We start from the raw sequence: 11,989 nt of genomic DNA, 5'->3' as shown, positions 1-11,989 counted from the left end.
GATATCTCTTTATAGTGTTTCTTATATCAAGAATGGGCATGCATAAAGGATAGATAATTGAAGGAAAATACACAAGTCTATAAAAAATATTAAAACGTCTTTAAAAAAGGCGAAAATTTAAAAATTTAAAAGTGTGGTACCAGGTGGACTCGAACCCCCGACTTTAAAATGTTTGCTTATACGGTGTAAAAGTCAGCGAACACATCGACTGAGCTTGTCAGACTTCAATATTCATAGGTATAAATTTGAAGCAGATTATCAAAATCAGGTTATCTTATTTTTTGTAGGTTTTTGTGAATTTCGACCTCAGGGCAGGGGTGCCCCTAAAAAAATCCTATTTTAAACTATTCCTTACACCCAAACCTATCAAAATATCACACTGCACAATTTTATTTAGGGGCAGGCCTGCCCTGAAGTACTTCTAGGCCAAAATTCATGCAAAAATCAACGCTTTAACGGACAAAATGATGTTTCGGCCAACTTTGGAGGTTTATTGTGAAGTTATAAATAATAAATTTTAGGTGTAAAATATAAATTTGAAAAATTTAGACATATATACAGTAGAAAACAACAAATAAAGATTAAATTTTAAATGTCACTTTTTCCGGTAAATTATTCTCTCCTGTAGGTCAATTCTTTTGTCAAAGTGAATACATCCTTTGTAGGGGAAAAGTTTTAAAATCTTCTTCTCGGAAACTTCTGGGAAGGAAAAACTGAATCTCATGTGGAAGCATCCTGGGGTACTGTAGATTCTATATTGTTCAAATTATGAACCCCCGGGGTGGGCGGGGCCACAATAGAATATCAAATTTTTACATAGAAATATATATAACAGAAATTTTAAAATCTCTTTCTCAAGAACCAATGGACCAGAAAAGCTGAAACTTATGTGGAAGCATCCTGGGGTATTGTAAATTCTAAATTGTTCAAATCATGACCCTATGGGGTTTGGCGAGGCCAACAGGGAATAAAATTTTTACATAGAGATATATAGGAAAACCTTTTAGTATCTTCTCGGAAACTATTGGACCAGAAAAGCTGAAACTTACGTGGAAGCATCCTGGGGTACTGTAGATTTTAAATTGTCCAAATTATGACCCGTGGGGTAGGGTTGGGCCGAAATAGGTACTACAAGTGGGAAATCTGGTAATTAAGAACAGCATGGTCTAAGCTATCAGGTGAGCGATGTGGCCCATATGGGCCTCTTTTTTTCAAAGTCATACGTTTTGAAATGAATTTTTAAGTATCTTGTACATCTTTTCAACCATTCCTAGATTTAGCTGCAGTGCAGTATGTCTAAAATTTCTCCTTGAAAGCAGTTAATGTTTAAGATAGGGGCTTGATTAAAAGAGCATTTGCTGAACCAGGCAATGTATCGTTGTTTGTAATGATTTTTCTGAAGGTTTAGGAAATCAGTTTAGATAGGATAGGTTGAAACTTTTTCGTTTTCTCAAATCTTTACCGTTTAAAACACTAAAATGTTATTTTGAAGAGTTTCTTTTAATTACAGTAAGAGTACTGAATCCTAAAAAAGACAATTTTGACATAAAACTTAAAATAAAATCACCTGCATTAAATGTTTACGCTCTCCAATTTATTTGATATTCAAGGCATACTCTGAGACTGATAAGTGGGTCGTATTTTGAATGACGTGTTTCCTGCCAATTGTTAGGCATCTGTTTTTCTACCAAATATGAATATAGAATATCTTCTTGATCATTGAATAGAGCTTGTGTGACAACAGGGGATGTTTACACCTCCAAGTCACCTCATTCCACCTTTAGAATTCACGGAAACCCAAGTTACATACTCTCTGTACAAATTTGTACTGTTTGTTAAATTTTTCATTGATAACTGTTCGCTATCTTCACTTATTTCATTTGATATAAATCAATCTATCTTCCGGTATCTGTATTGATATTCTTCATTGCTCATCCGTTTTAATTACTACACTTTCGTCTTCACAGAATATACTGCATTAACAATCAACAAGTCAATTAACAATAAAAATCAGGAGCAGAGCAATAAGGATCCTTAAAACATCAGAGTTGGGATCAGGTGCCATGGAGGATAGAGCATCCCTTGACATTGGTAATAAATGTTTAAAAAACTGTTTAAACAAAAAGCCAAGTACACATGCATTCATAATGCAGTATTTACATTTCTTTTAATAACTATGAAAATAACTTAACAGTACTTAATAAAATTTAAAGCAGGTGAGGTAAAAGAAATTTCCTCATCTCAAGATGTCTTCACAGGTGTAACATTGAACATCTTTGCCATGTCATTCTTTAAAAACAGAAAAGAAACATGAAATGCATATATACGAAAGATTTAATATGAGAAAAATTAATATTTTTAAGCACATGCCCCCCCCCCTCAAGCTTTCAAATGCAACCAATGACAATGCATGTCAATGATTCAATCGTAATATTCAAGTATAGAAAAAGAAAAGATATCAATTGTACACATCAAAATAACGCCCACATATTAAAATAATTAGCAAAAGCAGTTCCCTTACCATGAATGTGATCTGGTTAGGATGATAGGGAATTCCCCCTAGTTTGTCACACAGTTTCATGTGTTCCTTCTCTGGGTCTCCGGGGACTAACACAGGTTTGTCAGGACCGTCCACCTGTGAACAGACAACTAATCCAACATACTTACAAAACTAGAGGTACTATGAGCTCAATAAATAATACCCCTGCCTCCCATATGAATATAATGGCAGTGTCCATGTTGTGCTATGGGAAACCCAAAATATGTGTATTTTTTCACTACAGATATATATTTTAAAGCTGATTGAAAATGTCCAAAACTTATTAAGATATTTCTTTTTACCAAAAGATAACAATAATATGTCAATGCGAACAAAACTTTGCTTGATGTATTCAATCTTTTGCTAACAGCTTATAATTATTATGACAATACAGACGAAACAATGTATTTAATTGACAGTTATACACGATCACTCTAAGCGGGACTTACCGATTCTAACTGCCTGCAGATATTATTTAGTTCACTCATCCTGTCCTCAAAGTCATCTGTAAATGCTTTAGGATCCAGAACAATAAAACATTGTCCCTACAATATGATCTTTGTATGTAACTATAACAATGTTAACTTCTACTAATCAAATGCAGTTTTAATGTAAGTAACTAAGTATTGATAATATTCTCTCCAAAAATAAATGTGTTGTACAGCTACAAGACAGTTCAGCAGCTCTAAGACTAACATAATATTACTATACTGAGGAAACACTCAGTTAATATTTTTTCATTATATTGCAATGCACAATAAAATCTAACGAGAGCATAGCAAAGTGAAGCATACCCTCGTAAAAGAGCACATCTAAAACTAAAGACATATGTCTAAAAGAGCATATCTAAAACCAAAGACATATGTCTCTGCTAAAACTCAAGACATTGTTCGGCATGGATCCCGATTCAAAGTACGTTATTGCTGACTAAGATATATACAGTATTTCAGATAAGAAAAACAGATAAAGAAAATAGAAATTAACACCACATGACCATAGCAGAGAAACACATAATTATTATATATTCAAAAATTTTTCCTACCAGGTTGGCAACTCTGGTTGCTCCCTTCCACTGGCGTATGTGTGGACCAAAGGCCCCTCCACTAAGTATTCCTGTCAGGACTTCTACCATCATAGACAACCCGTAACCCTTATAGCCACCTGTCACGGCGGGAATAGTTATTCAACAACGTTCACATTTAAACTATTCGTTAAAAAGGATGTCTAAGTATCAAACAACCCGGGCTTTTCTTCAATGCAGGAGTAATGTGTATCAATAATCATAGCACTACAATTTTCAATTAAATTGGAGCTGTTTTTGCAAAACGCGCAACAGTCTTTTTCACACAAAAAATGATTTATTCATAGTTATGGTGATGAGAAATACACGAAATATTATAACTATTACTAAAATGAAGAAATTTAGATCGAACGGTATAAGAATTCTCAGTCAGTATACTTACTGCTTTCTTCCTTTCCTCCCAGAGGTAACAGTCCTTTGATTTTCTTTGGATCGTATGTTTCCTGTTTGAAAAATACATGCAAACGACTTAGTATACACAGCATAAATGAAAAGTTCCATACATAAAAGAAATTTTAGGGAATAACTTACATTTCCATCAGCATCTACCGCCCAGCCTGGTGGAAGAGGAAGGTTCTTTCTGTCTTGAATCTCGATCTAAATCATATCAGTAATAAAATAATAATGTATATGGTTTGAAAATAAATGTAGTGACTCATATATTCGATACTGGCATGGCTGAATTTCACATTGTTTCATTTCAGGATTTTTTTTGAATTCAAACTTTTCATTTCCGACTTTTTAGTTTTTATTTCCAACATTTTAATGTTGTCATCTCGGACATTTTTCAGGTTGTGCAATTTGGTAATGAAAGCAGGACTGGAGAATTCTGACTTATGAAAAAATTGAAGAATAAATTAGAGTACCCCCGGTATATCAAATGTCTCGGACATAAGTTTGTTGGAGTCATTGACATTATTTAGTTTTATATAATTTTCATGTGTTTTTATTAATATTTTGAAAATGTGTTTTGAAAGAAATTCTTTTAAAATTCCATTTGGTTAACATTAAATTACCAGAGAGGTACCTTGTAAAAATTCGGGAAATGAAAATTACTAAATGTCAGAAATGAAAAGAAAAATTGTTGGAAATGAAATAAAAAATGTCGGAAATGCTATGCAGCAATTGAAACATAGTCTCGAACTAGGAGAGGGGGGGGGGGCAAATCAAAATCCTATTCTCTGGGGGAGGGGAAGGTTTCAACTTTTGAAGAATGTATGGATGGAGTCCACCCCTCCGTATTATTACGTACCTGCGCTATATTATACAGTATTCTTACCATGAATATCTTAATTGTTCTATTCAGATTATTTAATCATATAACATGTTTTGGAATAAAACTGCATTACCTTTCCAAGCGCTACACTTGAGGTGGCCATATCCAACACGAAGCTGTCGCCATCTTTTGCCGGGGCTGCCATACTAATAGGATTTGTACCCAGAACTTGCTACAAAACTAAAACTTGTTTTATTGTTGACTGGAAATTCATTTCTATTACTAGTATTAAAATTAGATCTTTGATCCGCACCAACTAGATCGCTGCATTTGTGTAGCGATCTACTCTGAGCGGATCAAAGATCTAATTTTAATTAGATTGCTGGAAAATTCTGAGTAGGAATCTGATTTGTTTTAACACTTTTATTCACTTGATATGTATTTTGGTATTAAACCATTATGGCATACTATTTTTAGTACAGTCGGTGTAAGATCCGGAAAAGAAGTGGAGAACGTTGGGGCACATCTAAGGGAAGGGGGGGGCAATAAAATGGAATAAGAAAAGAGAAATTAAACCAAAAAGTGGAATATTAACAAAAAAAGACACAATAATTAAAACGCATACCTCTTTTGATCTTGTTGGGTTCAGCACTGGCGATGTATTAGTAAAAGACATTCCCTGGAACAAAATACTGAGATTATGTATAACTTCAATGAAGTTACTCTTTTCATTCTAATCTGAAACAGACTTCTACCAAAAGCTCAGCTTTATAAATTAACTGCTTAAGTAACATATTGCTTATTCAGTCCATCGATCTGCCATATAGTGCTTACTATAAGACCATGTTCTAGAGCTCTTAAAGAATACCATCCGGCTATCCCAAAGTGGTTTGAGCCTGAAAATTGAAAATAAAGAAAATATATTTTTAAATATTATACTTTCATGTAAATTACTTGAATCTGATTCGTCGAGAAACATTTGATAAAAAACACTACTACCCGCTGAATAATGAAGCCACGCCCTCCTGCGTAGCAACAGTCAACATTGCTTGACGACGGGTGGTATTCCAAAAAATTAGCGACTGCGCGGAATTTATGCGCGCACGGTTCACTCTAATATGTATTTGTATAAAACATTCAGTATAATATAATAAATATTGCATGTAGTTGAGTGTAACATTGAAAATTTTCACCCCTCGAAAACCATTGTCAACCTCACTCGGCTGCGCCTCGGTTGACAATCGTTTTCTTGGGGTGAAAATTTTCAATGTTACACTCAACTACATGCAATATTTATATAATACAACCCTATGACCAAAATCTTTAGGCGATTTCAAAATTTATGGCGTGTAAAAATTTAACTTTCTATATTCTTTTTTCAAAGAGATCTAAGCCATCTTTATATAAATTAATAATGTTGTTACAAAGAAAACATTAAAATATTCAATTTCGTTTAAGTCGTTAATTTTTCTGTAAAATGAAGCCCAGAAGTAATACCAGTATACCTCGAACCGTGACCATTCCAATCCCTGCCTCTTTAGCCTTTTTGATCGCCAGATCCACAGCGAATTTTCCGACAACTGGACCTATTCCCAAAAGACAGCAAAAGATAAGAAAAGTTGACAAGCTGATCTAATGCTACAATTAGTCAATTAGCATTCAAGTGATGATAGGAGACACTTGTTGATTAAATTTAAATGCGAATCCTATACCCAACAAATTATTCCCGTCCACCAGGGCAGTAGCGACGGTCTGTTTGACGATTTCCGGGGAAGCCCCGCCTCCTCTGCATATTCCTGATTTTAGTTCACTTGAATACATATCTTTAAAAAATATAAATTAAATTATAGTAATACATAAGTATATTTTGACATTTATTAACTGCATTTACTCTCAAAATCATAGCAGAAGCAAAACTAGCTGCAGAACTGTAGATCTCCGAAAAAATATATAGACAGACCGGAGAGTTACAGTGCCACCCATTGAAAAAAACTATATATTTATTGCGCACAAAAAAGTGCGCTGTTTCTCGATTTATTTCTCCATATTTTTAAAACTGTCATCTCAAATTACTACTAACCGTGTGTTCCTAACATATTCTTTCACTGTTTCCAAAATAAAACATTCCTTATAATTGTTTTAATAGCCCTTCTGGCCCTGAAATTAAGATCATCAAAAATTTCGTCTGTTTATACTGCCATTTTGTTTTGGTTTGCAAGATTATTCGGTCACTTCGTACAGATGTATACTAGGTGAGTAATTGATAGAGGAGTAAAAAAATTTTTTAAATCTAGCTTTTTGCAATTGAGGTAAGAATTTGGAAACATTTAATCCAGAACTGAGCGCATTTTTTGTGCGCAATAAATATACAGTTTTATTTTCAATGGGTGACACAGTAGCTGTCCGGTCTGTAAATATATATTTTTTCGGAGAGCTACAGTTCTGCAGCTAAAACAAAACAATTAAGTGTACACGTTTCCACTTGGACACTCACCTTTTTAAAGTTTTTTTTAATTTTTGGGTTGGAAAAAAGAAAATGATCGAAACTGTTATATTTACTTCATTTTTACACTCTACACTTGAGGGAATACGTGCACAATGAAACTTGACATCGATATTTTGTGAGTTTTCCTCTTCTCCTACTATAGTCTAAAGTTTTTTGCTATAACAGCACGTCAACTAGATTAATCTTTTTTTCCACATTTTAACAGAATAAGTCGCATTCAATTAAGAAAAAGTTAGATATTTTAAATCGTTGTTTCATCAGTGTATTTTACAATCTCCATAAGCACATGCTAAACTTAAGAAAAGTACAAACTGGTTGAATAGAATGACTTATAGGTGTTATAGAAAGAAATCTTGTATTTTAAGAATTTTTATCGTATTTTTAATAAAAGGACTAATTGCATGGGGGAGGTGATCCACATCTCATGTACATGTGAATACGAGCCCCCCTCCACACAGGGACCTGTAACATACTGTATTTGATTTTACGAAATCACTATATGTATACAAAAAGATCCTTTTTTGTATATATATAGTGATTACGTAAAATCAAAAACAGTATGTTACTTTTTTGTATATACGAGGGTTGATCCAAAAGTAATGTCACAACTTCGATAAAATTTCTACTAGACGACGTAAATCAACGAAATTATACATGATCGAAGATATATTTATTATAAATCAGTCCTGAAAAATTCAAACTAAAATGATTTATACTTTTTAAAATATCGAATTATATACAAAGTGCAATTACGGTAGTCGCCGCACCTAAATAACATCAAATGACGGATACGCGCCGTCATACACTTGAACGCTTACCCTTTGTTTCGTATACAAATATTTGAGATTTACGAACACATTCACACATCTTTTTTGTAAGAATTATTGGCACCCATTGTACACTCATTTAAAATGTAGTCTTCTGTCAAAATTCTTGAATAGTACCATAAGACAAACTTAAAGTTTCTCATATCGCTGTAACTGTCTAACCGTCTTTATTTTTGGACACCGTCAGACACAAGTGAACGTTTCCGTCCGTCCTCCCTTATTCGGTCTTTCTGTTCTTTGCTGATCATTCAGTGACCCATGACCCGCTAAAATCGCTGAAACAATTTATAAACAAGTCTTTTATTTATATTATCTCCTCTGTATGTCTGATTAATCATCGTAACTGTTTCTACGGGAGATTTCCCCATTTTGCAGCAAAAATGCATCACAGCTCGTTTCAGCGGTTATTCTCCATTTCGACATTTCCTTTGTTCAATACAGCAGATTAAAAGAACAATGTTTATTATCAAAAAGCAATGACGTCATTTTATTTCCAACTTAATACTAGAAAATGTCGAAAAATTTTGTCTTTTAAAAATATTGGGCGATTAGGCCTAGAAAAAAAATATGTTTGTTTCCGCTTTCCCGACCGACCCTAATTTATAGTACCGACCCTAAATATTTTTTTAATGCTTTTGTCCCATGAAGTGCAAGATTTCACCCAGGGAATTATAGTCTCCAACTTTGCAAACTTTTCAAGATAGAAAGAAGTTTGGGTCATCTTTCTATTATAAGTTTAAGTCACAGAAATGCTTAAAAACACCGTTTCTTTTGTCATTAATGTTACTTCTATACACATTTTGATTAAAGAAGCAAAAAAAAAAATTTCAAAAAAAAAATTGCCTACCTACCTACCCTATATTTTTTCAGCCTGAAAGCGGAAACAAACATTTTTTTTTTCTAGGCCTTAGATGCTTACCTATGCTTTTTAATGCGTTTGTCTTTTCTCATTCTAAGAATTTACACCTTAAAATGTGACGTTTACTTGTGACGCGGCGACACCCCTTATGTTTAATATTTCAAACGTCTATAAAATTAATTTAATTAAACATAATTCAATGAAAATTTCAAGTTTGATTAGATTTATTTTTATGCATCTTTTTGTATGAAATATTTGATAATATGACGCCAAATATTAAAGATATTGACACAGTGACATTACTTTTGGATCAACCCTCGTATATAGTGATTTCGTAAAATCAAAAACAGTATGTTACCGGCCCCTGTGCCCCTCCAGTCTTGTTTAGCAAAAATAATATTGTATCTTTTATTCTTTCTTTTACTTTTTCTTTTTGGTTTGCCTCACAGTGTAATTCAAAGCCAGCACCTCTCTCTCTCTCTCTCTCTCTCTCTCTCTCTCTCTCTCTCTCTCTCTCTCTCTCTCTCTCTCTCCGACGTAAATTGAAAGTGAAAGTAAATCAAAAAGTAAATAAAAACACATTACCGAGTCTGTTCATGCCGTGACTGTAATGACCTCGATAATCAGCTGTGACAAGAAGATCCGCCAAATCAGCTGCATGGTTTGGATCCGCTCCAGCTGCTGTGATGCATCGCACCACAAAATCATGGAGCTCTTGTTTGGACACAAGTATATCCCCTTCTGTCGCCATTCCGGGTCAAAATTTAGATAGGTAAACTAGAGTTATCTCGCTTCATATACGCTCAAATAGTCAGCGTTATCTTAAAATAACATTTTTAGAAAAAGTTTAGGTGTCAGGCCCGTTTTCTGAAGAGGCTTTTGTTTTTGTTTAAGGACAGATGATACAAACAAATTTTTTCTTTGAAAAAGATTAAATATCAAGTCACAAGTTTAGAAAAGTGGATGGTTCTTAGTAGGGATGTGCGATTTTATCGGTATACCGGTATATCGCGATTTGTTGTTGCATGATACGTATCGTGATACGGAGACCTAAATACCGGTATTTAGGTACATATTACAAAGTCCAGAAATTGTTCATTTATTCGTTCTATCTTTCAAATTACAATTATAGAAAGTCTAGAAATGTTAAAAAAGGTTGAAAAGAACGGCATCTTACCATCCAAACATGGTTAATTTAATGTACATAAAAATTTCAAAAAAATGAAATTTTGTTTTTTAGCACATTTTAAGAAAAATAATGACAATTTATTAAAAATCATTGTAAAAATTGCTTGTAAAAATATCATGATATTATCGTGATAATTTTGAAAAAAATCGGGATATATCGGGATACGAAAATTTTGGCGATACCCATCCCTAGTTCTTAGATTTTGTTCTCCTAAGAACTGGAATATGAAAAACACTTGGAAAATATTAGTAATAATATTTCAATGAAAAAACAAATATAGACAAATCACATTCACTGAAGGTTTACAGGTGAAAACAAATTTCAGAATATGTTATCTTGGTGCTAAAAGTGTAATAAACTGAAGAAAAATATACCAAGCCAGGTAAATTTTATTTGGAAAAGCTAAATTGTAAAAATCAGCCTATGTGATATTGCTAATTTTTTGTCATTTTGTTCCTCCTCTTAAAATTCACCTGGCTTGGTATATTTTTCTAAATTATATTACACTTTTAGCACCATGGTAACATATTCCGAAATTTGTTTTCACCTGTAAACCTTTACTGAATGTGATTTGTCTATATTTATTTTTTCATTGAAATATTACTAATATTTTCCGTGTCTTTTTCATATTCCAGTTCTTAAAAGAAAAAATTCTAAGAACCATCCACTTTTCTAAACTTGTGACATGATATTAAATCTTTTTCAAAGAAAAAATTTGTTTGTATCATCTGTCCTTAAATAAGTTTAAAAATTTTTGATTTGGACTTATTACTTCTTCACTCCCTCCACTTTTTGTGACGCAAATTTTAGCCTTTGCAAAGGAAAAAATGCTCCGCCCCCTATGAATTTTAAGTTTGTATCTTTTAAGTTTTTTTTCCAAAAGTAAGCCCCCTCACTTTCAAATCCATTGCTATGGGCGTGCGATATATTGCTGTTACCCCGTTCCGTCAGTCCTTCGATCCTCTGTCACACAATTTTTTGTGAAAAACACATTTATTTTAAAATCTCTTCGTAAACATGCAATCAGATAAAAAAAAAGTATTAGTGGAACCTTAGAAATGAGCATTTTTCAGATATCATAATCATTAAAACATATTGGCGTCAAAAGCAAATTGAAAGGGGGGCTAAGTGTAATTTTTTATACCTTTAAAAAAACCTGACGAGCAAAAAAAAATGAAAAATGTCAATTGTTCAAACACGAAAATCCTATTTCGCGGGGGAGGGGGGGGGGGGAAACAAACCTACGCAGCAATGTCCAATGTCTATACTAGGTCTATCTTTGGAAATAAAAGTGGGAGCTAAGCCCCCCCCCCCCCCCTTGGTTCCGACGCCTATAAAACATACATTGATATTGTTCCTTCTCCCCTGCTTTCTCAGATATATATGGAGAGATTATGTAAAGACAAGTATAAATTAGGTTAATACAGTACTGTCTCATATCTTTATTATAATAATAGATATCGACAAATGCCGTATATATGCTGTAGTTTCCATTAAGTGAGCTATATGTTAAAGAGAGGGGTCGAATAGTTATCTATATTCAAGTGCACATTACTCTTTTAAAGAAAATCTCGAGACTATTAAAGAATTTATCAGAAATAGCGATTTCTTATTTTGGTACACTGATTTACTGTCATTTTCGATCTTTTCTTCGAAATAGATTGAAAAACTCTCTCTCTCTCTCTCTCTCTCTCTCTCTCTCTCTCTCAGCATTACTTATCTCTCTTTGAAAAGACAACGCATTAATTCTAAGATCTTCAACGACACTTTGA

At 33.4% G+C, this 11,989-nt stretch overlaps 1 protein-coding gene across 1 annotated transcript; it reads right to left on the bottom strand.

Annotated features, from left to right (window-relative positions):
- Positions 1-2,141: 2,141 nt before the first annotated feature.
- On the bottom strand, positions 2,142-9,794 carry LOC134255053 (uncharacterized oxidoreductase YjmC-like). The gene is made up of 12 exons (XM_062737579.1): positions 9,614-9,794; positions 6,549-6,659; positions 6,342-6,422; positions 5,671-5,732; positions 5,462-5,515; positions 4,970-5,068; positions 4,152-4,217; positions 4,003-4,063; positions 3,582-3,700; positions 2,989-3,084; positions 2,522-2,635; positions 2,142-2,289 (listed from the first exon to the last, which is right to left on the bottom strand). Exons 1-12 carry the CDS (start codon positions 9,777-9,779, stop codon positions 2,242-2,244), a joined length of 1,077 nt encoding a protein of 358 aa, XP_062593563.1. The 5' UTR covers positions 9,780-9,794; the 3' UTR covers positions 2,142-2,241.
- Positions 9,795-11,989: the final 2,195 nt, after the last annotated feature.

This window comes from Saccostrea cucullata, unplaced genomic scaffold (genome assembly GCF_032062105.1).
Source record: "Saccostrea cucullata isolate Sc308-1 unplaced genomic scaffold, CSIRO_AGI_Scuc_v1 ctg17005, whole genome shotgun sequence".
NCBI classification, from domain to species: Eukaryota; Metazoa; Mollusca; class Bivalvia; order Ostreida; family Ostreidae; genus Saccostrea; species Saccostrea cuccullata.
Note: the sequence above shows the minus strand (reverse complement) of the source record. Positions and strands in the feature narration are given on the sequence as shown.

What these genes read in the sequence shown, in the direction of transcription:
- LOC134255053 (XM_062737579.1), bottom strand. Translation starts at nt 9,779, where the DNA reads ATGGCGACAGAAGGGGATATACTTGTGTCCAAACAAGAGCTCCATGAT. An exon ending in GGACGGGAATAATTTGTTGG is followed by an intron (nt 6,423 to 6,548) that starts GTATAGGATTCG and finishes TTTTGGGAATAG; the next exon opens with GTCCAGTTGTCGGAAAATTC. An exon ending in GGGAGGAAAGGAAGAAAGCA is followed by an intron (nt 3,701 to 4,002) that starts GTAAGTATACTG and finishes CCGCCGTGACAG; the next exon opens with GTGGCTATAAGGGTTACGGG.